Below are 26,895 nucleotides of genomic sequence, written 5' to 3'. Positions count from 1 at the left end.
GATGTCATGTTGAAAGTATTGGGTGGATGCCTTATTAAAATGGAAAAATAAAATAAAAATTCCTGTATCACATGCAAAAAAAAAACAGCCCCTGAAAACCTTGGTTTCTATAAACACAAGAGAAAGAGAAAGAGACGGCCAAAAGAGAGAGAGAGATCTATCGATCTATCTATCTATCTATCTATCTATCTATCTATCTATCTATCTATCTATCTATCTATCTATCTATCTATCTATCTATCTATCTATCTATCTACCTATCTATCTATCTATCTATCTATCTATCTATCTATCTATCTATCTATCTATCTATCTATCTATCTATCTATCAGATCAGTTCTACTGAGCCAGTTTAACTCATTAAAATACAACAGCTTAATATACTATTTATCATGTATAAGGTCCATAGTGATGTCTTAAATTGAAGATGATAGAGCTCTGAAGGGTTATTTTTAGAGAATTCGTGTAGTGCAGAAGATTGTAGTTTTTATCGCGAACACAACACTGCCATCTAGTGTTCATTCACTGTAGTGACAATGATGTGACACGTGACTTACATATTAAGATTTATTGCCACAATAAACATATCAAATGTTATTTGACAATGGTGTGTTTTATAATTTTTTTAAAGATAATATTTTTACATGCCCAAATAGTTAGAATTTTTTGAAAAAAGTGTATTATAATAATAATAATAATAATAATAATAATGCTGATAATAATAATAATAATAATAATAATAATAATAATAATAATAATCAATAGCAAAACCTGTAAGGACATACCAAAAAAAAAAATAATAATAAAAAAAAAATCTTGTTTTGAAAGGGAAGAAACATTACTCATGTACATAGGTCCTGAATCTAATTTAAAAGAGTACTTATTACTAAAATAACATACTTTAAAATAATGCACTGAAGTAAAAACCAGATGTAATGTTTTCACTTGCACTAAAATTAAAATAAAGTTTAGATTTATATTAGAACTTTATTTGTGCTTTAGGTCAATATATTACAGTTTTTCTCAGTCACTTTGGTGCATTTTTCAAAACAGAAATGAAATTCTCAAAACTACTTGTTCAACCTCCACATCATCTTGTCACTGGTGCACATCATAAAACCAGTTTCTTATTCTTTTGAACAAGTTGCGATTGCTTTTGTACATTTATTCAATTGATTACGCACATTTATCTGCAGTTTCCTTTTGCTAATGTCATGTCGCTCAAAATGTATTATACAGTTTTCTGTGCAATAGTCTTACCCTTCAAAACATCTAGCCTTTAGTTCATCGTATAAGTCATTAAATGCAAAATGTTTAATCTAGTTGTCACAAACTGCCAAGCAAACTTTTTTATTTTAGTTTTTACACATTATTATTAGACGTTTTGTCAATTTGGCATGAATTGTGCAAGTGAATCTTGACTAATGAAGAGAATTTAGATGATAAACCAATGATAAACCATTTCTCTGAAATCGCTCAAAGGTTGAGTAAGGTTGTAAATGATTTATATATATATATATATATATATATATATATATATATATATATATATATATATATATATATATATATATATATATATATTTTTTTTTTTTTTTTTTGGTCAGACCTAGTAAAAGTGTAATTGTGAATTCTATCTAGTCTCTTTCAATCAATATCCCACATACAGTAATGTGTAAATTTCTACTTTTGAAATGGATATATGGCATACATAAGCATATGGCATACTGTTCAAGACAGTAGTAGATTACATGAGAACATACATCAGTTATATTGACAACATGACTAAGCAATTTGACTGTCTTATCCGTAAACGATGACACAAGGACTTTTCATTCTGATGGCACTGACATGTTCATTGACACAGATATTTATTTTTGAGAGATGAACTAAGGATTGTGAGAAAGAGATTGGCTTTAGCAGGTAATCCATGGTGTGTTGCTATTTGTACGTGTTGTTTTGAGAAATGCATGGACTGTTTTGCAAATCTCAAGAATGATTCGAGAAATGTACCAAAGCGACTGAGAAAAACTGTAAGTGTACTTCTTGAAAGCAGGACAAAAAAATATTCCAATCGCTTTTAATTTGACATTATTACAAACTTTTCAAAGTGTACTTGTCTTGAAAGTGTCTCTTTGAGTTCACTTAAATTACCTTTTGGTTTAGGGTTAGTTACTTGGAGTTATGCATAATTGACATGTTTTATTAAAAGAGGACATTTATATGATGTACATGTCAAAAGTCCAACACTTTAGCACGTGTGCTTGTTTTGTCTTCATGTTGTCTTCATTCTTGACACCTGCATGCTCTTTGCATGTCTTTCTGATTAAACTCTAATGAACAAAAGAAACCTACATTATAAAAAGAGCAAAGGTTTCTGAACAGATTTATTGGAGCTGAATCTTTGGAGTATGTCAGTCGATCTGAGCTTTTCTTCCGTGATGCAGATGTTCAAATACAAAACATTGATATCCATTTTAAGGCCTTGCTGTTTTTATTCATTTTTTCCCCTCTTCCTTCAACAGCAACTTACAGAGGCAGTATTGAAAATAAACGTTTTCTTTGCTTCCGCATCTTCTTGTAAAAAAACGCAACGAACACAAACAAAACAAATCGGCACAGAGTTTCAACGACAGTACAAAAACCAAAAGAGAATGGGAGCTTTACTTTAGGAAATCCGTAGAGCTTTTTCAATAATGAAAACATCTCCATAATTGACCATTTCAGAATCGGATTACATTTTCTGAAACTATATTTATATATATATATATATAAAATGAACACTGTCTTTTTTATTTCAGTTGTCTTTTTTATAAATGAATGCTATAAACACATAAACTTCTTCAAATATATCGATCAGTGCAACAATGTTTCTTTTTCGTTAATGCTACAGTATGCTTTCTCACAGAATCAGCTTCAGCTGACACACATGTAGCATCGACTCGAGGATCCACGTCCTCGGAGAGAAAGGGGAAAACAGAAGTGTTGGCCACAGTATACAGCACAGTACATGAACATACCCAGAAACCTGTAGAAAACATTAGTATTGTCAGCAGTGAAGCCCTGTTATCGGTTAAACTGTGTGTGTACGGCATTGCTAACATCAGATCCATCTGATGAATGAGAGATGAGATGAGATGGTCTCCAGACGTCTCAAGAGAAGGGCTGGTTGTGATTGGACCCTGCAGATTGAGGCAACAGTCCTTTGGTACAGACACAAGGCCAACGACAGAACGATGCGTGAGGACATCTAATAGCACCACTCTTAAAATCAGAGTTTTATTCAAGAGCACATGCATTCAAGCTCGACGGATGGAGACAGAAGCGCTTTGATGAATCCTCAAATCAAAGCCATCAAGGCAAGGATGAGCATTCATTTCTTCTTCTCTCTTTTTTTGGTATGCTGGATAAACAGACATTCTGAACGTTATGATGATTATAAATCTGTAATCCAGGTGAACTCAGTCGAGCCACTGCAGATGAAATGCGTTTAGTGTATGTGCGAGTGCTGTTCTCATGATTTGTATCAGCATCTGTTCTGAACGAGGGCTGCATCTTTTGGGAACGTAGCAAAATAACCAAACAGGACGGAAAAAGCACACGTTTCACTTTCACAAAACAGTCGGACGATTGTATTTACAACATACAACCCAAGAAAAAAAGGATACTGCAGCTTTCTTTTTTGTCCTTTTACTAATTTCTCTGAAAAACGGCATTAAAATATATTAAAACTTATGTACAATATGCATGATTATAACGTTAAAGCGCTATGAATTTACCGGGATTTGTTTTGCAGATTCGACTGACAGCTATTTTGAGAACTAAAGGGTTGAAAACACCATAAAAACAACAGAGGAGGCCAAAAAAGATGTACCAAAGGCACTGACTGAACCATACCCAGAATGCAACAGGGCTGGATGATTCTCCACCCCCTTTGATCTTTGCCCTTCAAAATTACCTTCCCTTGGCCATATATGGTTCATTTGTTTTTTGTTTTTTATTCACATCTCCTTAAAGCGCAAAACAATCTTTTAAAATAAAAAATAAATTTCCTCCTAGAAAAAAAAAAAGATAAATACTTTATAACATTATTATATATTGGTCTCAACACCAGCATCCGATTGTAAAAATGATCAACCAAAATTAATACAAAACGATAAAATTAAAAATTAAAATAACAATTTCAATCATCTGTACATATTCTTATTTTTCATTTTGTTTTAGTTTGAGTTTTTTCCCATGAATTCAATGTTTTGTACACAGTGTCCCCTACTGGTAGGTTCTGTTCACTGCAGCTCCTGAGAAAAGCATGGCTCAGTCCAGACCTCTCATTGGTTCACTGAACCACAGAGCCTTGTCCTCCTCCAATCAGAAGGCTTCGGCAGTCCGTTTAGCCCCGCCCTCCCTGAGCAGAGGTCCCTTCTCATTGGTCTCACGCCTCTGAGTACGTGTTCTGTGAGTTGAGCTTGTCCTTCTTTAACTTGACGCCGTCCACCAGCTCAAAGTTATAGTTTTCCAGAGCGGATAAGTTCCTGTCGGACATGGCGCTGTGGGAGCAGGCGCAGTAGAGGACCACCCCGCAGATGGCTCCGAGGAAGACCCCCAGCGCGCTCATAGCGATGATGGTGATGAGGATGGGGTCCAGCGTCTTCAGCATGTTTCCAGCGCCGCTGATCTCGTGGTTCTCCACGATCTCAGGGAAGTCTGTGATGTCCACGACTGGAAGAGAACAGACCAGAAAACCTGTTTTAGATATTGTTTTTGGATTTTATAAGATTTGGATTACATTATTGTTGTGTGCTGTTGTATAACACAATGTGATTAGAACTCCCTCCTAACACACAAAGACACTGAAAAAAAAAATGGCATAGAAAAAATGTAGAAATTGCTCGTAAATTTCACAAGGAAATGTCAAGTAACTGTGAAGCGGAAAGACTTGAATACAATTTTTCTTTCATCTAATGTTTGTTTACAGTGCACTCATTGTGTGAGTGTTTGTGTGGATCACATCTGAGAAAGCTACTTACTGATGTCATTGAATTTGTCCTCCGGTAGAATTGGCTCTGGGTCTGTAAATGGACATCATAAAACAGTCAGGAAATGAATATTGTCCAGTATTGTCATATTGTCAGACTTCCAAAGGGCCAAAATATGGCTTAAAATGATTTAAAGGCAGGGTAGGTAAAAAATTTATAAACAACTTTCTTCCAAATTCGTTTAAACTTTCTATATATATCAATGCATAATTAAAATGTAAGTACTCTGATAAAAAGAGTATAAAAATCGAGTGACTCTAGACCGTTTAATCTGTATTAAACACAGCTCATTATTTCCATTCGGCACGAAACACAGGATTGGCTTAGGCGACTGTCACTCTCTCGCAACCATGGCAACCACACTTTTGCCACACATGACCTGCCCACTTGCGCACGCACGTTTGATTTGAGGAAATTTAAGAGGCACGGATCCTAGGAATACCAAAACAATTGTAGAGAAACAGCAAGCAAAATTCACAGTACCGGCCTATGCAGTTAGTGAAGGCAAACCAGGCAAAAAAAGGAAGACAGTAACAGTACAAGAAAAGGCAATGAACAAAAAGTCTTTGGATAAACAAAGAAATAAAATGTGAGTTAATATCGGCGTGGCTTTCCAGCGATGCGAGAACTGAGGGAACTCAAGGGGCTGAAAAGTGACTCCTTGATGGCTTTATTTCTGCTGGACAGGTAAATCTTTATTTTTGTATTTTGATCATACATATTTTTTTGTTTATTTTTTCATGAAGCATGTGTCATTAGCACACGTAGCTGCATAATATAGCTAACATAACATTACTTAGCGAGCCGTAGTAGAGACGATAAATAATCTATAGGCCTAGCTCAAGATGATAGCTATAGCGTGGCTTTGGAAGGAGCCCAGAAGGGAGGGGGTGGAGTGAATGGAAATAATGAGCTGTCTTTAAAACAGTCGTGAGAGGTCTACAGACACTCGATTTTTATACTTTCTTTTTCAGAGTACTTACATTTTAATTATGTATTGATATATAAATAAAGTTTAAACAAATTTGGAAAAAAAGTTTTTTATATATTTTTTACCTACCCTGCCTTTAATATAAGACTTCATAGAATAAGCTTTAAAAGCTACAACAGCTAAAAATCGAACTATGAATTCAAAATATAGTTCTTATTTTAATCTATTCCCTCAGATGCTGTTATAATTAAGGGCCATGCTTGTCTTGGTCTTGGAACACCCGAATATATGAGAGAAGTAACAAAAAAAGAAAAAAAAAAGAAAAGAAAAAAAGATTTCTAGAAGTATCAGAAACTAATAAATAATAATTATTATTATTTCTTTTATTTCTTTTGTATAGTTTTGTCAAGCTCTTAAAAAAATATTGGGCTAAAATTGCTGTTTAGGAGTAAAAAAAAACATAATAATAATAATATACAAAAAAAATTAAAAATAATAAATAAAAAACTTTAATCATAACTGACTAAAAATAATGTAAATTAATTGGTAATAAAGTGTAAACCCAGTTATTGGATTATGAAAATTCTGGAATTATTTAATGATTTATAAATATATTATTGAAATATATTAATACATAGACCTTAAGTCAGTGTCACACCATATTTAACATTTGACAGGAATTAAAATGAGGATGTGAGAACTTAAAGTACATACAAAAACAACAACAACAAAAAAAAAACCTCCATAAAACAGTGTTGAAGGTTGGCAGTTGTGAGAATCACACGATGTAGGACTTTTATACCGTTCACAAAACTGTACGTTTGTCCCTCACAGCCTCATTTTCATCCACATTTAATCTAATGCCAGTAAATAAAAGTATTCAGTTTTGCAATTACAGCAGAAACATCCATAAGCCCCAGGATGTTGGACACAGGCTTGATTTGTCTCAGTGTAGTCTGCTCTGTAAAGACTCACCCTTGCAGTCATCCACGTTCAGACTGTCTAGGATCTTGATGTCATCCACAGCAATGTCTCCCCAACTCTTCCTCTCCACTACGCTTTCAATTACCACCTGAAATAAACACAAACACAGACATTCAATATAGTTCAAATGTAATCAATGTAAACACACACACGCTCATCTCCTTCTCTCAGCACCTGGTAGGGTTTGTTGGAGTGGGGTATGAGCACACGGCCCTCCCTCCAGCGGTTGCCTTGATGACCGCTGACCGTCCAGAGCAGGACGTCAGCTGAGCCCTGGCTGCTTTCTCTGCGCTGTTTGATGTGAAGCGTGCCGATGTGAGAGCCGAACATGTGATACCAGAAGGACAAGCACAGGTCCGAGTCCTGGCCCGACACGGATGGACTCACTAACCGAGCCACTTCTGTCTCCTGAGCACCTGTGGCCAGGGTGTAGATGAAGTTCCCTGATCCGCCTGCAGCAGACGGAGAGAAACCACGTGAGCTTCGGGTGTCTCACAGTTTCCGTGCTGTGAGGTCAGTTTCTCACCAGTGTGGTCCATGTTTGGGCCGGTGTTCAGAGTCGGGGTGCCGCTGGACTGGATCTGCCACCTGAAACCGCTGTCCTCCGACATCCAGCCACAGAATGAAGGATCACTGGCCCAGCCGAAATCACAGGCGAACCACAGGAACGCTGCACAGAGAACACACACAGAGAAGATCATTAACAGAGCCAAAGCAGTGACACATACAGAATATTATTTATATTTTATATAATTAATTGCATTTTAATATACTACAACAAATATAATATATATGAGTAAATATGATGACGTTTTTTTTTTACTGTACCCCACAATTCAAAGGTTTAGGGTTTGAAAAATGTTTTAATGTATTTGAAAATAGTCTCTTTTCCTCACCAAGACTGCATTTATTTGATTAAAAATACAGTAAAAACATTAATATTGTGAAATATTATTACAGTTTAAAATAACTGTTTTCTATGTGAATCTCTGTTAAATTGTAATTTATTTCTGTGATGCTCCGCTGTATTTTCAGCATCATTCCTCCAGTCTTCAGTGTCACATGATCTTCAGAAATCAGAATAATATGATGATTTACTGCTCAAATTTTTTTTAAAATCATTATTAATGTTGAAAACAGTTGTGCTGCACAATATTTCTGTGGAAACCATTATACATTAAAACATTATATATTTTCCCAGGATTCTTTAATGAATAGAAAGTCCAAAAGAACAGGATTTATTTGAAAACTCGTGGAAACAAAAGGTACAAAAGCTGTCACTCTGATGGTACCTTTTAAAAATGTACTCTTTTGTACCTTATTTATTCCTAAGAGATGCATATTATTACCTTAAAGGTTCATATTTATACCTAAAGAGTACATATTAGTGTCATTAATGTCACTTTTGATAAATTTCATAAAACCTTGCTAAACAAAGGTGTTAATATCTCTCTCTCTCTCTCTCTCTCTCAAAAAAAAAAAATCTTACTGACCCCACACTTTTGAAAAGCTGTGTCTATAACAACATTCGAACGCTCTGAAGCTACTGTGTGATTGATTCGACTCCACAGAGGGCCAAAGAAACATGTTTTATATCCGCCGTCCACTTGATGGCAATAAAGAGTTATTTACCATTCAGAAAACACCAACATTTAAGCATGAGTATTTCCAAATCCTTTCCAAATTCTGTTGCACCCGAACCAAATCCACATTCATATATAAACATAACTAGATCTTGAGTGAGAATACGGAGCACACCAAACAATGAAGCTTTGAATTGAAACTGACATGAAAGAATGAGGGAGGGATTTAACAATGTTAGATTGAGTGAGAGATAGAAAGCCAAAGAGAGAGAAAGCATGAAATGCAGAGTGAATTGAAACGGATAGAAAAGCAGAAGCATGTCTAGGATGTCAGCTTCTGGTGCCTGCACAATCTCAGCGCTGCTTTTCTAGACAGTTTAATAAAGCCAAGCGCTCCGCTCCCTTAATAATGTCAGGATTCTCCACGAGTTTCAAAGCTTATTTGCTCACTGAATGCAAAGGAAAGAATTTCCCATTAAAAGCCGCAGCTCAGGCGCGCAGCCATTGCCGATACAAAAAAATGCTAGTTTCCAATTAAAAGTTATTTCTTCATTTCCATCTTTAATTGGATTGGGGCTGTCGCAGTGGAGGACAGTGCAAGAATACGTTTCACTACAGTCCAGAACGTTCTCCCAGTTTCGAATGCTTCTCATACTGTATCAAATAAACCACATCCAATAATAGAAAGTGCACACCTCTACTCAATGTTAACCAACCAAAACCATACCCACACACAAGGACACATGCTTATTAGGACCTTCAATCTATTCAGTTGTTTCGCTGTCGTGATGAGCCTCAGCCAGGGCCACACACACACACACACACTGGCTAATTAGACAAGGTCAGTTAAGGGGCATTTCTCATTTGTCCATTAGCGAGCAGTCTTGAATGGCTAATCAGTCATTACGCTGAAATAGCAAATCAGAGGGGCTCTTTATAGATTTTCACAAGAACACTTCAGAAACGAGATTACATACTCATCTTTGAGTTTACACACTAACAATCAAATAGCCTCAACAACCAAACAGCGAACAAAGAAAACATCCAATAAGAGTTTTGGTTCTTAAAGGTGCAGTGTGTAATTTCTGTGCTGCTAGCGACACCAAACAGAATTGCAAAAATGTTTATTATTATGTTTTTCTAAAGAAAATTGCATAATTTATATATTTTTTTTCTGTTGTTCAGAAAAACGGGTAGTCCTGCACCAAACCCATGTTGGACTGACATAAACATTTTAAATGCATTACATGGTTTACTTTATTCTAGGAAATGAGCTACAACTGACTTACTTATAGCTGTCCTTTTACACTGAACTGGGATAGAAGAAAGTATGCTAAGATTGCAAAAATGACACGCCGCACCTTTAAGGGAGTAAGTATTAGTACAGTAAAAAAAAAAAAAAGTCCTGGATAATTAAATAAATCATGGATATAATTAGATGTAGGTACCTTTCTCACCTGGAACAGTGCTCGTCTCTGTGGTCATCTCTGGCGCTGCGGTTCCACCTGTAGTGTGGACACAGTGAAGGCCATTAGATGAAAAGTTAAAGTGAGATACTGGCTAATATTTTATTTGAGTGTTATCAGGATGTAAGAATCTGACTGGGCTAATTCCCCTCTTTGTATTTGCTTAGCATTTTTAAAACTTTGCCAGATGCGACATGCAAATACGTTTCTGTTCATGTGGAACCTTTACTTTTATCATTTGGCAGAGGGGGGTGTAATTCTGTGTAACACACACTCTGTGAGACTGCACTGAAGTGAACAGAGGAGATTAGAGGCAGATTTTTTTAATGGGCTGTTAGTATTAGCAGCTGGAGAGCAGAAGACACTTTAATAGTCAAGGTAAGTGCAAGCTAGTTTGGAATGGAGTACTACATTACTGTATACTGCATACTTAGTAGTACTGTTACTGTTTAATACCAACATTTTTTTATTGTATGTGAAACAGTATGAACTGTAAAATGGAATAATAACTCAATGAATGCTATATGCTACACAGTATATACTCTATTCTGCATACATGTTTCCTTGAATTAGAGCAAACAGTAAATTTAGCAATTTAAGCAGCAGTTATATACATGATCTTAGTATGCACATACTGAATTCTGCATACTACACAGTATATAATGTATACTAGTTCTTACCATTTTCAAATGCATTGTAATATTCATTGATAATTAACCATTTAAACTGTAGTATGCTGCAATGTTGTAACATGACCTTGCTACATTACAGTTTTACATCCAGTAACCATCGCAAGACTAAACACAGTAAATTTGCATTTTTAATCCAATTTTGTATAAAACGATCTTAACTTTTGGCAGTCCACACAGTTGAAGTTGAGATTGCATTTGATATTGCTCGCCGTTCATTCATCACTGTCTGGCTTTTGTAATGAAATGCAAGGTCAAGTAGAGCGCTTTTGGCAAATGTAGTAGGTTATTTCAATATTAGATGCATGCAGAACATTTGCATACCATGCACAGTATGCTTCTCTTCTAGTAGGAGTAGCATGGTTAGTTTGGTTATGGGCAAAGAAACGATTAGGGTCACAGCGTGAGGAGTGATTAGTAAAAGCATTCCCAAAAAAAGGCTAGAAGCTGATATTTGTGGAAGCATGGGAGGCAGTTAGTTTACTGGGGGAGCAAGATGCAGTAAGTAAGGGTGCAGTCTCAGCAGGCGGGTGTTAGCACCTGTCTGGTCGTAGTCATCACCTGTTCCACTGTGGCAGTTGGCCTGGTCATCATCACACTCGTCTGATGGCGCAGTGGAGGATGTGGGCATAGTAGGGGGCACTGTGGGCACTACATAGAGAAAATCAGAGAAAGAGAGAAAAACAGATACTCATTACTCATGAAAATACAAACTGTTACATACCTGTAGCTGCCACACGATACAGCAATGGCAGTACTAAAGTACATTTTCATTGTTTTCAAGGTGATCACTGACTTTCTAAAACCATGTAGTATTATGGTATTTTTTGAATGTTTCCTTCCACAATCATCTTTATGTTTATGCTCTTTCTGTAGTCTCTCCAAGTCTGTAGCTCTTTGATACAGGCCTGTGCGTGACTCTGGGTGCAGGACTTGAGGATGTTATGCTCCACCCTGGGCCGGTACAGCTCGCTGAAACTGCTGTGTCCTCTCATTATGGCTGCCTGTGCCCCTTTGGATGTGGCCTTTTCCTACATCTGCCTAAAGCCCTGTGTTTACTCTCAGCTTGTAATGAGCTGCCCTTAAGCCTGTTGGGCTTTCCCGGGATAGAAGGAGAGGGAAAAATGAGCGGGGAGGGAGAGGGGGAAACAGGAGCTGTAGTGGAAGTTGAGCGAGTGAACTGGGGGTATTTTAGAGAGAGTCTCTAAAGCAGAGGGGTCACAGCGAGGTCACCGTGCTGGCTCTGGACAGCAATGTTGATCGCACGCTCCTGCTAGGACTTAGTGTCCTGCTGTGAGGAATGCATATGTGTATAAATAGGGTCACTTGTTTGATTGTGAGGGTTGTAGGTGAGACAAGGAAAGAAAGCGGGTGAATTTATATACACAGTAGTGACCTGCGTGTGCATGTGCTGGCATTAAAAGTGAAAACAAGCATTATCATCTGACTAAAGCTCCCTCTGGGATGCTGTGGCTTACACAAGCAAGTCTCACAGTCGCTGAGAAATCCAATATGTAAATCCACTTAACGCTGCCTCAACAGAAAAAAAACACACACACACACACACACACACACACCCATCAGAGCTAAACTAATTCAGAAAGTAAGACAGAGGGGAAGACATCAAGGACCATTCGATAATCCTTCTAGGCAGGTGGACTAAAGATTATCTCTAGTTGTGATGGGCCTTGTTATTTAGGAGTGTCACAGGCCCCTGGTTTTCTGGGTAGGATACATCCTTTGATGCAGCATCTGCAGGACAAGTAATTATGAAGAAAGCTAAGCCGTACCCTATCCTGTTCTCTTGAGGGTATAAGTCCAAATTCAATCAAATAGCATCTGTACTATAAGACCACACACTTGAGGACCGTCAAATTCCTTTTAGATCAAAGGTCTATAATTCTTTTTGTCTTTTGCTCACTTGCTTTGGACTATGTGTCTTTGGCTTGCTGCAAGATTGTTCATTATGTGTATGAATCACTGTTACTTTGAAAATTATTGTTGGAATAACAACTCGCTACACTAGCCTAAAGTTACAGACTTTGAAAACAGCAGAGCAACTTATAATGTGACTGAAAAATGTAGTTAAGTAAATAGTGTCCCTTCTTGAGTACTCCTCAGTAGTCATATGAATGTGGGGTTATGTATGTGTCTCGTGAATGAGTTTTCAACTTACCTTCCATTTCACAGCCCAGGAGTTCCAATCTAAGTCCCATCCCAGCAGGAGTGGCTCTGTCTGGGTACACCCTAACAAAGCGTGTCAATATAGGCTCCACCGTCCTCAACGCTGGCGTGTCATAGTTCAAATTCCCCTCAAATATCTGCCAAGAACAACGACAGAGTCAGAGACAAAGTTAGCAGTCAAGCAGAGAAAATGAACTTGGATAAAAATGGAAAAAGATAAAGGTGAAAGCTTTATTAAGAGTGTCCCAAAGTTTGTCTGACAGGGAAAGCAAAGAACAGAGCTTTAATGAAAGAGAACAAGTGAGAGGGCACACAGCTCACACCTATCTTAACTTGGGCACTGCTGTATTCCTAACGCAAATAAGCATTTCTTCAACTTTACTTCTGAAACTGTACGGCTGAGCTAGCGCAAAAAAAGAAAGGCTGTGGGATAACACTGTAGTCTATGACAGCAGGATGCACAGGTTTTCAGAAGCATCCACCTTTGACATAAACTTCTAAAGCCTTAAAACCAAGACATGATGTACCACAGGAGGCAGACATAAAAAAGGAAGGAAAGACGAAAAGACACTCGCCAGAGGTAATGTAGGTACAGAACAAGACAAGAAATCATGAAAGAGCATTAATGGCCATTGGAGCTAATGTGTCTCCTTTTGTCCTTCAAACTAAGAAAGAGATATAAGGGTTTTAAAAGTGGCCTCCTAGGATTGATATTCCAATCCAGCTTTTTGATAGAAGATAAGGCACATAGTCTATGCTCTACAAGAAAGCCACGCATTTCATGTGATTCTTGCAGCATTTCTTTTTTAAATTTGTCTGCTCATGTATCACTATGATCTCATATGAACACTATACTGTTATTCTGTTTTGATACTATGACTTTTTTGGATTAAAATGATTAGTAGTATTGTTGAATGCACTTGGGATGTTTCCCTAATATTGTGCTCAAAGCATTAGTCTAAAGCCTTAATTACACCAAGAACAGCTTCCCTATATCTTACCTTGGGCTTGTTGCCGGTAGAATCCATCACCACTTTCCAGTCGGATCCATTGTTGCTGTAGCCCAGCCGAAACTTCTTCATGAATACCTTGTTATCACGGTGTTTACCTCCCTGGATGATCAAACCTCGGACCAGTTTCTCCTCACCCAGATCTATCTGCAGCCACTCATCCACATACGGCTGGGGCTGCGGCAACAAGGACCATCCCGAACGGCTGGTCAGCAGACGGGCATTCTCTGACACCCAGGTGCGCTCGGTGTGGGATGAAACTGTGATCTGAGAGTCTGCGATAAGGCCTGAGACCATTCCCAACATTCCAGAACATGGGTACTCTGTTGAAGGACAAAGAGAGTATTAGATTCAAGGAAGTTTCAAACCCTAGTGACGATCCTGAGCTGTTACATGAAAAGCAGCAGACAGAGAAAAATATAAGTGCATCTAATATTTTTAAAAGCCCTCAAAAAACCTTGGACTGGCCATCAAAGGAGAAAGATACTTTTTGGACCCAGATTGTGTAGTTTTGGGATCAACTAGCAGGGGCTAACAGGTTCATGCTAACTAGCCAAACCTCAATCCCTCGGTGAGACTGTTGTCTAACCTACCATGGCTGTGGCAAAACAAATGTACCTTTATTTGTCATGCCAATAAAACACATGGACGCAGAGAATGAGAGAGCTGTTTGAGAACATATTGGAAAAGCAACATGTCTATGAAAGATTAGATTAGCTTTGTGTGGGTGAGTCTGAGAGGAAGAAAGGAAAAACAATGATGTTGGTTGATAAACCTGGTAGAAATGGTCACATCTCAATGAGCTGGGAAACGTTCTTACCAACAACCTAAAATGGTCACGGACCATAAAGAGCCTGAACAAAGAGAGAAGGAAAGACATTTATTGCACAGGAAAGACAGATGAAGTGGACAGAAGAGATTAGAAACCCCTTGTTCTTTTTGTTTCTCTCTCTCCATCTTCCTTTCACCACTGACCTTGTGCATTAACTCCTCTGCCTCTTTTCTCAAGCTACTTAATTAAACATTTCTCTAGTGAATCTACCTTTTATTTCTGAACAGTGTGTCACCCTCCTCTTCAGTCCTGCTCCACTTATACCTTCATTTAATTTAGTTTTTCATCTGCTTTCTTATTCACCTCATTCAAAGCTATCCCTTCATTTATCTTGCAATCAATCTATCTTCATCTCTTCAAACTGACTTCCTTTGTTGGATTTTTCATGCTTTGCTACATTTAGGCAAAAGCAGGTTGAGTTTGAGGGAAATTATCAGACATGCAGCACTGGCCAACTGACTGTGTCTTGCCTGTCACAGCTTTTGTACCTTCTCCTGCGCAGTGGGATTTGTGACCTGCCAGCGATACCATAATCTACAATCATCACCCGTGGAGCAGGAAAGCGCCAGAGACAATCTTGAACGAGTCATAGATGAACCTAATGTCCCGTGAAATACCACCAGAACAGAGTTTTCATTCATAACACTGCCTTAGTACTTTCTCTGTAGTTTTGGAACGGAAAGAGCACTTGTCTGTGACCCCTTTGGAGAGTTCAAATGTGAGTTCCATCCTTCTAAAACAACAAATGATTGGGTGTTTGATTTTCCCATTGTTTGTTTGTGGATGTACAGCCTGGGGTTGAGTTTTTTTGTACCCTTGCCAAATTTTCAAAATGTGTCTGCATATAATTTCTGATATATGCATGCCAAATTATATTGGGACTTGAATGAAAAAGTTCTGCACGAAGGTGGTTGGCCTTCAAAGTTTGGAAGTCAACCAAGTTTATTTTCAATCCACTGGCTGGCACTGTCATCAGGACCTGTTTATGGATCTCAGATGGGGATGCATGGTAGAAGCTCCTGGTGTGGTAGACCCTGACAGACACACCCTGAGGGTGGACTGGTCCATGTGCATTGCTTGTTTTGTCTGTTGGTTTGGTCTGTGCACAGCACATAAAGGCTGGATGACCACACACAGATGGTTTTATTTACAAACAGCGGGAGGAAGTTTTTTAATGGCTGTGTTTTGAAGTGGAAAGGCCTATCAGACCTGAACTGTGCACAAGACCACCTCCTAACTGCTGGCAGGCATCCACTGTGGGTAGTATCAAGATACTGTGCTAACAAACTAAGAGTCCAGGAATAGTGTTTATGGCAGTACCTTGGTAAAGTGGTATGTACTGTACTTTGTTGAAGTGGCATCTGATGGTAATACCAGTATGGTACATGGTACAGTATATGCCCTTGCAAAAAAGTACTGTGGCGCAACCATGGTAAAATGGTAATAGTATCACTTGATGATACTTTGGTATTTTTACATAACTTTCTACTAAAATAATGGAGTTTATGTGCTACTCAAAGGGTACTTTTAACGTTTTTAGACATGTACTGTGACATTCTTGGTAGTACCATGGTAAATGTGCAAAAAGTTTCTAACTATATCTTTTAAAACATGCTTAACGTTGTCCAAAAATATACAGTGGTAAAGCCACTGCAATTGTTGGAAAGTGAAACTAGAGGGAGATACTCTCCTGATCATTCGCCCAACTTGACCGCATCATCACAAGCCCAATGCACACTGATGATGTCACTGGGAGGCCTCCGCTCTTGTGATGTGTTTAGAAAGCGGTCTGTTGACCCGTTCAAAACACGACTACAACAGCTGCTCTCCAGAACTGCGGTGAACCGCACATATACACACACAAATATACAACCAGTGCTAAATCTGTGTACACACGCAGACTCAAAAATAAGGCACTAGGCATGTTGAACATAAAGCTGATAGATGGCGCGTAATGCCGAATACACTTGCCCTCCTTCTACACATATGAGGAAATGTTCTCAGCAGGAAGGCGCTGATGATATAAAAGCCTTTGCAATCCAAGCTCTGTAGGGTGGAGCCATGCCAAAACATGCAGATGAGTATGCAAATGAAGACAGAGCCAGCTGGGCCTGACTGTGGCTGGTGGGTGTAGATCTCACCGTGTGCAATAGCATGTGCAATATGTACATCTGTGGCTACATCCACAGGCAGCCGGAGCTTTCCCTATCCATTTTTTTTCACCTCCTCTTAAGAAATATCTATGTCCACACGAAACAACGAAACTGACACAAGACAATGTAGTATACATGCCAGACCAGCATGTGGTGCTGTAATTCTGCCACAGAGATACACTAAAAATGGAGAAGACTTGGGCTACACGAATAAAGCTTGCATGCGGTATACAAGTGAACATGGAACAATACATTTATTAATCTGTGTTAATGTTAAAAAGTCAATAGTTCTGGACAAAACATCTGTGTGTTTTCGAGAGAGGCTGAGAGGTTAGCGCACGGGTGAGGAGGGTAGAGGCAGAATTGGGGTAGAAGTGGAGAGGTTGCAGCAGCATCCGTGCACGCTGAGCACGCCATTCATTTTGAATAAAGTACATCCAAATGTGGGGAAACATGAATACACGGTCCTTTTAGTTGACATGAACACTTGTCTATTACGCAATAGCTCCTCCAACATTGCACATGCACATGGCTTTCAGAGGCATGAATAAACACCTTCCTCCATAGCAAGCAAAACCTAAACCATTTAATTGAAAGATCATGATGGGGTGGTGTGTTGACAAAACATTGCCTCTGAATCGGAATTAACACTCCTCTTCTATACATGTATATTTTTGAAGCATGCCAGTTGTATAACTGACAGTTTGTTTTGAAGCCAGTAAAAATTAATAAACAAATTGCAGATTCTTGGAACCAACCTGAGATTTTGCATCCATACACTTCGAAGCGCAGGGCGATGCCGGCCTCCCAGGAGTAGGGTCGGATCCGGAGGTATCGCGTCAATGTGGGCTTGGGGAAATATGGCTTTCGCTACATCAGTAGGGTTGATGTTCCCTTGGAAAATCTGACAAACGAAGAACAAACACATTCATTATTAACTTGGTTTGTTTAAGGAACTCAGCAAAGACAGACCTTTGAGGCCAGGGACTTACCTAACACTCACCCCAAGAAACAGAGATAAATGACAGGAAAGTGTTTAGAGCAGCGTCTTCAAATGTGACAACCTAAATAGTGCCTGAATTATTATTATTTTTCTCTGGAGCCAACTGGGTAGCCATACAAAGGCCACTTTGTAATGTCAGAGTCTGGGTTACAACTAGAGCTGAATGTTTTTGACGCTTCAGTTACACAGTGGTTTCTGTTGTTGTTGCAACAGACATAACGATGAATCAGATTGTGTTATGACCATGGGCACTGATTCTTACTGACAACTAGCAGATGTTCTCTGTGAAGGGAGGATGTAAAATTGTTAGAAGAAGATGAATGAAAGTAAAGGCAACCTTGTTTATAGTACCTTGTTTCACAGGTCACTAGGTACCACAGGTTTACCACCATTTTTTAAAAGCAACAGGTCACCTGTTATAATGATTTAACCATGCTCTAAGAATGATGAAATCACTGTAATGCACAGCCGCTCTCTCAGAATATTGCTTTAAGATCAGTATGTTCAACTCAATTGTAAACTAGACAAGGTCAAACTGTAAGCCGTACAGGATGGCCAAGTGTTGCTCAGGCCCAGTCAGGGCACACTGCCATCCGTCTATCCCAGAATCCATGCTGCTAATCGTGTCCCTGGGCACTACTTGTCAAAACGTGTGTGTCTGAGAGGGAGACACATGAGGAGCCATCCACTATCTTTAAATGTCATGCCAATGCTCTGCTCTACTGCTCTAAGTAGAAAAAGGCTTTCCTTTGTGCAACAACCACACATCCGAACTGCAGTTTCAGCAGTCTGTAAATGGGCCCTCACTTCACAAAAGCACTTTAGAGCCAGGCAGACAGAAACAAGGCACCGCACCTTAAAAATGCAAGCTCTAAAAAGAGAACAGTGTACTTTAGTTGAGGGTCGACACAGAAATTGGGCCTTTGGGTACATTTAAGCTCACTGTTACTTCCAGGCATGACGACACACACACACACACACACACACACACACATATATAACGTCTAATTGGATTCCTGAGCTTGACAGGTCTGTTTCAATTTTTTATTACGCTGCATACAGAGACAGAATCTTTGGATCAGGTAAATCTCACAAATATCCAGTTCACATTTCTGACAGGAATCAGGTGAAAATTAAAATGACATAGCTTTTTGCAAAAAAGTTATTTGAGATGAATTTCAAATTTGCATTGTGACATATTTTAATGAAGTAAAAAAAAAGTACAATAAAGTAATTATATAAAAATATTTAATGTAATGTCTTCCTGCAGTTAACTTTTCTGTGCTGAGAGACATGTTAGAGCCGTCTCAACCGATGGCTAATCGATCAGCGTCTCCTCAGTCCTCATTTAATCCTTAGCATCCTCAAGTGCATGATTAAATACTCTAAACCTGGTAAACCTTCCCAGAATGCTCCCTTCTCTCACGGTCTCCATTTGCCACACTCTATTTATTAACTTGTTTGTTTTTTCCTTTCAAAGAAAAACAGCCCTACCACAAATGTTGACATCATTCCTTAAAGAGAGAAAAAAGGATATCAGTCAGACTACTGTGGTGGCTCTGGAGTTGGAGTTTTTACAGTTCTTGCAAATTCAGTCTTTAAAGCGGGCGTATTAAGATACCACTCTGGGCACATAATGGAGTCGGAGAAACACAAGCCCTGTGGAACACATGAGTGTGGCATTCCCGTCTGGATCTGGAGCATGGACTGGTGTAAGGGAGGCACACAGTGACAGCGCTACAATACAGGAAGATGTTTACAGGGCTTCCTGCCAAGGAGCTGTTTAGTGGAAAGTGAGCTGTACAGAACCAAACTTGGTCTTCTACCAGGACTTTCTAACAGTATTTCATTGTTACATGAAATTGTAACATTTGTGTTGCAGGTTTAAAACAAGTTAAGCTTTTTCGACTGCTTTATTACCACAGAAAATACCTTAGTTTCAAAAAACAAACCAATATTTAGTATACAGTGCAAGTCTATAGTGTAATTGATTTTGGAAATTTTAAAAGCCGAAATGTGCAAGTTGTGTTTTTGTTGAAGTGCTTATAGTAGTTTTTCATACGACTTTTTGTTTCCTGGCATTTTAAATATTATTTTTTTGTCTAGTTGTGCCAAGCTCTCAAATATTTTACTGGGTTGAAATTGACAGTAAAATTATATTTAAAAATCCAATCCAGTAAATCATGAACAAGTGGAGAAGTCATGGGGCTTTGAATATTGATGTGGACAATAAGGGTCTTGGAGTCAAAAAACCGTAAGAAGCAATGGGTTAAATTAGAAAAGGGATGCACTGCACCTTTAAGAAAAACCATGAAATGAAGCAAATAAGTCACCTTCTGTTTTGGGCCTTCCTTAATAGTTATCCAGTCTTCTCCGTTTGAGCTTACATCCACCTTGTAGGACTTCACATAGTATCTCTTGTTGGTCTCTTGAGAGATGGCTCCCTGTGTGCCGATCGCCGAGACGAAGCGCAGGAATCCAAGATCAACCTGAGGAGAGACGGACTTTATTACTCCTATATTACTCTGAACAGAGGGAGTATCACTTTAAAAGTGGCTTATCGGGTGTTATATATTGAGCTCATGAGACCCAAGGTGAATATTAGAATGAAAGATTAATTTTAATGAATCCAATTTAATAAAGCATAGTCGATGTGACAATTTAATTTCCTGAACGAGAGACAGAGCTTATGGAAGGATATTTAACTTCACAGAGCCTGTACCAGAAAAAAAAAAAAAATAGGAGAAAGGAAACGTGCATTTCAGACGTGTGCTGTACTGAAAAATGAATGCTTCATAAAGAAGTCATGAGTTGTGATGTCATTCCCGTGTGTGTGTGTGTGTGTGTGTGTGTGTTGAGTGCGTCTGAGAGGCGGTCAGGAGAGTGTGGTCAGGGGTTACTGGAAGAGAAAACATTGTGGACAGAGATGTGGGTGATCTGGTCAAACCAGGACTATCAGAGCTGTAATAAAGACAGAAAATTGTTGTTGCGCAAAAGAAAACAATGGAGCAAACGGTGTTCTTTCAGCAGGATTCAGCAATACGCTTCCACAGAGAACATATACTAAGCAAACTGACAGTGAACTGTGCAAAGCTGTGGTTTTTAGCGAGATGCTTTAGTGCTCGGAAAAATAACCTGTCATAACCTGAAACTGATGTCATCCCATACAACATTTTCACAAAATGTCACTGGTGAACGTAGATTCAAAGTAGTGCTAAGACAATGTCAGTGGTACACAGCTGTCAAAGAGATAAAACGAGCTAAAAATGCAGGATAGCATCCATGTAGTGCACCTGCTCATCACCAATACCAGTTTTTCATTACATATCATATTCATTTGGTACTTAACATGAACTAAAATTATGGTTTTGCTACACTCCAAACTCAATTAATGTAGAAAGAGCTAATCGCAAACTCTTAACTTAAAACTTAGAAAATATGTTTAATATATAAACACTAGTTTCCCATATATGGAAATTATTATTTAATATACTGCATACATATTTTACATGCATTATTTTATATATTCTTGTATTATAACCATTAAAATATGAATGTATACAAAAATTATGACTGTTTTCAAACAGGTTGCCTAAAGAATTTCTCTGTATGCCATTGGCCAGAAAATCAGTTCCTTAAACTCACAGCATCGGTTGAGCTGTTATGTCAGTCTGGTCAGGATTCTGACCATAATAATGTTTTTAAAGCACCACACAAAGTCACGGAGAACATCCTTTCCAGAGAAATCAACTTATAAAATGGTTTACTTATAGCTGTCTATGCTCATTAAACTAGGATAGGAGAAATATTTTAACATCAGAAAACATATTACACACATCATCTTTAAAAGCAAACAGTACCAACTGGAGATTAAGGGAAAGCCCCAGTTCTTCATGGGAACTCCCTGGCTGAGAAACTCCACTTTCTGGCTCTCAGAAAACAAGCCATTCCAAAAGAGTATCACACTTCCTTATAAGGAGACAGGCCAGACTTGACTGTGGGCATTTCACCTGAAATATCATGACCACACAAGCACAAATAATGATGAATTATATCATTTTCGGGTAAGAAAATATTTGTACAGTTGAAACCACAAAGACCAGGAGTAGCCAAATCATTGTATTACTCACTAGTGTGACTATGCAGTTTTATAATAGTCAAGCCAATTTAAAGTCTACTGCAACCACTGTGAGAAAGTGTTCAAACTGGAATCCATACGTCTCCAGAGGAAAATGTGTCCTCAAGCCAGATAACTCTGCAAATCATGTCCTCTGCTTGTTGTTTTGTGTTCTTCTCCATTCTTTCATTTCTTTATTGGATGCTGGAGGTTATGTTAAGAGTCCGAAGATATCCTACTTAGTAGACTAATACAATAATGCAGTTCTCTACACGACATAACATGACATAAAAAAACAAAACAAACACTAAACATTTGATTAATTTATATTGCTGGCTAGAACCCAGATGTAACTCTTTTCATAATTATGTAATGGGAAATTCCGGTATGATAAAACTTGCTCATTTTGCCCAGAGACCATCTGTGAAGTATGGACCTCAGTTTAATTTTTCAGAACTAATTGAATTTACAGAGAGTGTGTGTTTTATTACATCAGAGCCTCTCTCTCTCTCTGTGTGTGTGTGTCTGTGTGTGTGTGCATGCACATTGGAAGGCACAGTTCTTGCCTTGTCCTTGGCCTGCATAGTAGGAAGTGGCAGAAATCTCATTTGTCTAAACCTAGTGCAAACTCACTGAAGCTTCTTGTGCTAATTGTGTTAAACATGTGTCATCCATGTCTGTCTGTTTCCCAAAGCTGTCGTGTTCATCCTAGCATGGTCTTATTATGGGGTTTGGTGGCTATTTCAACAGTTTTGACAGAATGTTTACTTTGTTTTGTGCGGTTGTAGGAAGTTGATTACATTATTTAATTTTTTCAGTGTCTTTCCCGAAACTATTTGTCATTTGCAGTTCTTCATTTTCTGGTCTGCCAAAATAAAGGATATTTCTTTCTCTGTTCTGTCAATTGTCTTGCCTCTTTCACCCTTGTCTTGCATATTAACAAAAAAAATCTACTAGTTTTTGGTCCATCGTTAAAACCACAACTGTTCTTGTGTATCTAAGGCTCAAACGCCATCTGGTGCAGGTTAGCAAGGAGGAACTAAGACGTTGAGCAGACAGATGCGCGACGGCCCAGTCAAAGCAAACACAAATGTGGGACGCAGGTTTCGCAGGGCAAAGCTCTACTTCATCCATCAAACCCCAGCTTCCTCCCACCATCCCATCCCACGACACCTGGTTGCTCCGAAAGCTCCTCTAAAATTCCATTAACCACAGGTATAATTAATTCACATTTTCATGAAAATTGTATTACTGCCAGCTGAGAGATCTATAGGCTCCTCGAAGACCCCACATTCATCATGCAATTTACCTAGCGGAATTAGCTAGGGTTATTTTTAGAACTTTTTTTACATTTTTAAAATTATGCATGTGCCTGAATGGTGATCAACTGCTTCTCTTCCCAAACCAATCTAATGAGGTGGAGTGTTTTAATGTGGGACGAATATTAAAAACACGCATACAAAGACAAAGAGAAAGAGAGAAAATAATATAATTTGTATCATAGTTGAGGAGATGAACCATAACTTATCAACTCACCTAAAAAAATAAAATAAAAAACTGTTAATTTAACCATAACCATGTTTTTTGGTTTTATTTATAACTTTTATAAGGGGAGAATTTATGAGTCAGGCTACAGATCTGTTATCACATGGTTCACATCATTAAATTTTTTGTTCATATTAGACACAAGCTCACCAATGACAATTAAAATTGGATTTCCTCTGACACGAATTAGCATAAATTCCATAACGCTAGCCTCTGGACCCCTTTCACTTTAGCAGAAGAGCTTAATGTATCCAACATACACCTGGATTCATATTTAATTGCTAGAAAATTCAAATCAAAGAAGATTTAAAAGTGTTCAAGCTAATTACATGTAGGCATGGTTTAAACTCGAAATCATAAGAATGTACCTAGCGCAGGTGTGATGCTAGCAGGGTGGCCTAGCTTGACACCAGCTCTGCAGGCTTTGTCAGTAGAGACTCTCATGTTAATTACAGTCCCACTGTCTAATTACTCATCAGCTGGCAGGAGAACAGCACCCGTCTCAAAATAGCAACAGCTAGTCCTTTGATTGAAGAGAGAAAAAAATCTAAGCAAAACAATGGAGAGCGGACATAGCTGCGTCTAGATGACCATCGCTAATGGAAAGCATATGTAGATGATGCGAAGGTAAACAGGACATGGCCAAGTGCATTGTTTCTGGAGGGACATTTCGCCCCTAAGTCTTGCTCATTCTCGCTTTTTCCCTTCGCTACATTCAACTTTCCTCGACAAGAGCCTGAGAGGAATATTTTTCTCAGAGGATGTCTGTAATTAGTGCCTGCTTGATGGCCATTCCGACCTGTTTTTATAGGAAATGGGTCAGCAACTTAAGGCAGTGGCCCAGTGGATAAGAATAAGAGGGTGGGGTGGTGTCTCAAATACTTGTTTCCATGTTCAATTAGCCGACACAAAACCTGGTTTTTAAACTTGATTGCCCTTATTGCTTTGAACGTTCTGACCTCTTGTCAGAGATACTTTAATGAACAAAATGAACGTAAACATCCTCTCCTGTGATGCGAAAGAGAAAAGTCCTGATCAAACCATTCAGCTGAACGCAGGACAGACGTATGCAGCGGTTTATAAATGACCCACTGTGTATTCCAAGCACTGCTGCATAAATGCAAGTGGCTGACGTGTTTCTGTAGACCTGAGGATGAGAACGATTGCGAGGCTGAGATAAATGAAACAGAAAAAGATCTATGAGCAACTTCTATTCATCCATTAATGCTAGACAGGAGCTTTCAAATATTGACACTTGACTTTTTCCCAGATCAAAATGCATAATTTATAAAAGTGCTTTGGTGCTGCCGGAGTGGATGAGCGTGCATTTATTGCATCACTCGCAATATGCCACACATTGCACTGATGTCTACCAAACAGGATCTGTTTTTTGTTACACCAAGCTCTCTATGGTACTGAAAATCTGCCATCTATAAGACCTTTCAGAGCTTCTTTTGTTTTAGGTTACGGTCTTCTATAAATCGGAAGTCTTTCCCTGAGAGAGAGTTGAAATGTGTTGTACAGATGTAGGTATCTCGGCTTGTCACGCTTTAACACAGTCTTCCGATTGAAACCAGGCCATATCCATAAACATAGTATACTGGAAGTTTTCAGAGCCAGATTCCCCTGTTCTGCAAGACTTCACCGCTTCTTTCATTCATTATACGTCTGATAAAGACCTTAACGGACATTGCACAAACCCTTGTAAATGGACAAGGAAAATACTAGCCTATGTAGATTACTGGCTTAGCTCAAGATCTCCTGACCCTCGACTAATTATCAGGAGTGGAACGCTGGGAGCATAAGATCCCGAATCTAATTTGAAGCTGCATAAAAATGCTTAACAAACACTGTCTTTTTGACACCTTCTGGGTGGAAAAAAAATGCCTGGGAAGAACCAGGCTTCTATGAATAATATAAGTGACATTTGAAAGTGTAAATGTAATAAATAATGAACTGATCATATGCGTTGGAGGACGCAGGAGTGAGCGAGTTGTGCGTGCCAAGTGGACTGCGCCATTAGATGGAGAAATACTGTTGTGGTGGGTCATGTTGCTTAATGGAAGCGAAATGAAGAATTCCACTCTTTTAATAACGCTTGTTATAATTAAACTCCTCCACAAGTGCTGGGCACGAGAGAGAGAACGAGCGCAGGACGTCTCCAAATTATAAATCATTCATCCTCGGCAGGGTTCCGCCTTTGTTCCCTTGGAAACAGATGTGCGGGGTTCATCTTTGACATCTGATTGGCGGAAAGGGATTTACAGGGGCACGGTACATGGGGGCTGAAACAGAATACGTTTGATTTGCTCAAATTTCTCCCACCAAAAAGAGTACCCTTCCTCTAATCAATACCCTTTAGAGAATTCCAGGCGGCTGCAAAATTGTGTTCTCTTCAGCTCGATACTGCACTGTGGGAGGCGAGTCTGTTAGGGTTTCATTAATATCTGAAATGACTAAACAAGTTCAGCAAAGCCAAGACAGTTGCAAAGTCTACTTAATTATCCTGAATAAAATATGAAGTGGCAACTGTGAAATGATGTGGAACCGATTGGTTTGGGTGCAAGAAGATACATTTTCTCTCATCTTTAGATTCATTTAAGTCACATAAGCGGAATGTTTCTTTTCAGAAGACATCCCATTTGTTGGATACTATATAAAACTCAGTAGCACAAAAGCGTGTCAACACTACATCCCAAGCACTGATAAATATACTGTCATCTGACGAACATGAGAATCCTTCACTTAAAGTGATGGTCTGTAAAATGAGTAGAAGCTAATTATCGACTGCTTCTCAAAGAACATCCTGGTAGAGAGTTAGGATAGTTCATTGTGCTCTCTACAACAGGCCCGATCAATACCATATTGACAGAGACTGGTAATCTATAAGCATAAACAAAGAAAGACTTTGAATTACTATGGTCAAAAGCATTTGAGAAATCGGCAACGGATAGACACTCGATTCCACATTAAATCCCCATATTCTACTAAGCGATGAAATTTCTTGCTAAAATGTGCAGCGGAATTTGTAGCAACTTGTCTCCAGTTCCACAGGAAATGCATACGTCTCACTTCTACAATGAAACTAAGAATTAAACATCCTGGTTCCTCTTCTCTGCTAAGTTGAGGCACCTTTCCTAATTCAATTAGTTTCTGCTTTAGAACACAGACAGTATTTTGATAGCAATAAGGAAAATCTGCTTAACAGACCTCCCCTAGCAAATATTTGTCCGTGGGTCACGTCTGTTATTAGCCTCCTGAGGAGTCTCTTTGGCCCCAACTTTCCAGTCAGGCAAAGATTATAAAACAAGTCTGGGTTTTGAGGGTACCCTTGGGGTTTGGGTCACAGAAAAGCCCCAAAG

At 38.7% G+C, this 26,895-nt stretch overlaps 1 protein-coding gene across 1 annotated transcript in view; it reads right to left on the bottom strand.

Moving 5' to 3' along the window:
• Nucleotides 1–2,369: 2,369 nt before the first annotated feature.
• The window catches only part of LOC113066325 (neuropilin-1a-like), a 58,876-nt gene continuing 34,350 nt past the window's right edge, over nucleotides 2,370–26,895 (bottom strand). The window contains 12 exon segments of the mRNA XM_026238225.1: nucleotides 2,370–4,719; nucleotides 5,028–5,069; nucleotides 6,943–7,039; nucleotides 7,126–7,403; nucleotides 7,478–7,621; nucleotides 9,992–10,039; nucleotides 11,230–11,340; nucleotides 12,866–13,010; nucleotides 13,875–14,206; nucleotides 17,627–17,726; nucleotides 17,728–17,772; nucleotides 20,205–20,360. Of these exon segments, the coding sequence (XP_026094010.1) occupies nucleotides 4,433–4,719; nucleotides 5,028–5,069; nucleotides 6,943–7,039; nucleotides 7,126–7,403; nucleotides 7,478–7,621; nucleotides 9,992–10,039; nucleotides 11,230–11,340; nucleotides 12,866–13,010; nucleotides 13,875–14,206; nucleotides 17,627–17,726; nucleotides 17,728–17,772; nucleotides 20,205–20,360 (1,785 nt within the window). The 3' untranslated portion in view covers nucleotides 2,370–4,432.

The sequence above is a fragment of the Carassius auratus genome, chromosome 49 (assembly GCF_003368295.1).
Source record: "Carassius auratus strain Wakin chromosome 49, ASM336829v1, whole genome shotgun sequence".
Classification (NCBI taxonomy): domain Eukaryota; kingdom Metazoa; phylum Chordata; class Actinopteri; order Cypriniformes; family Cyprinidae; genus Carassius; species Carassius auratus.
The sequence above is the reverse complement of the archived record's forward strand: the minus strand, read 5'-3'. Positions and strand labels throughout refer to the sequence as shown.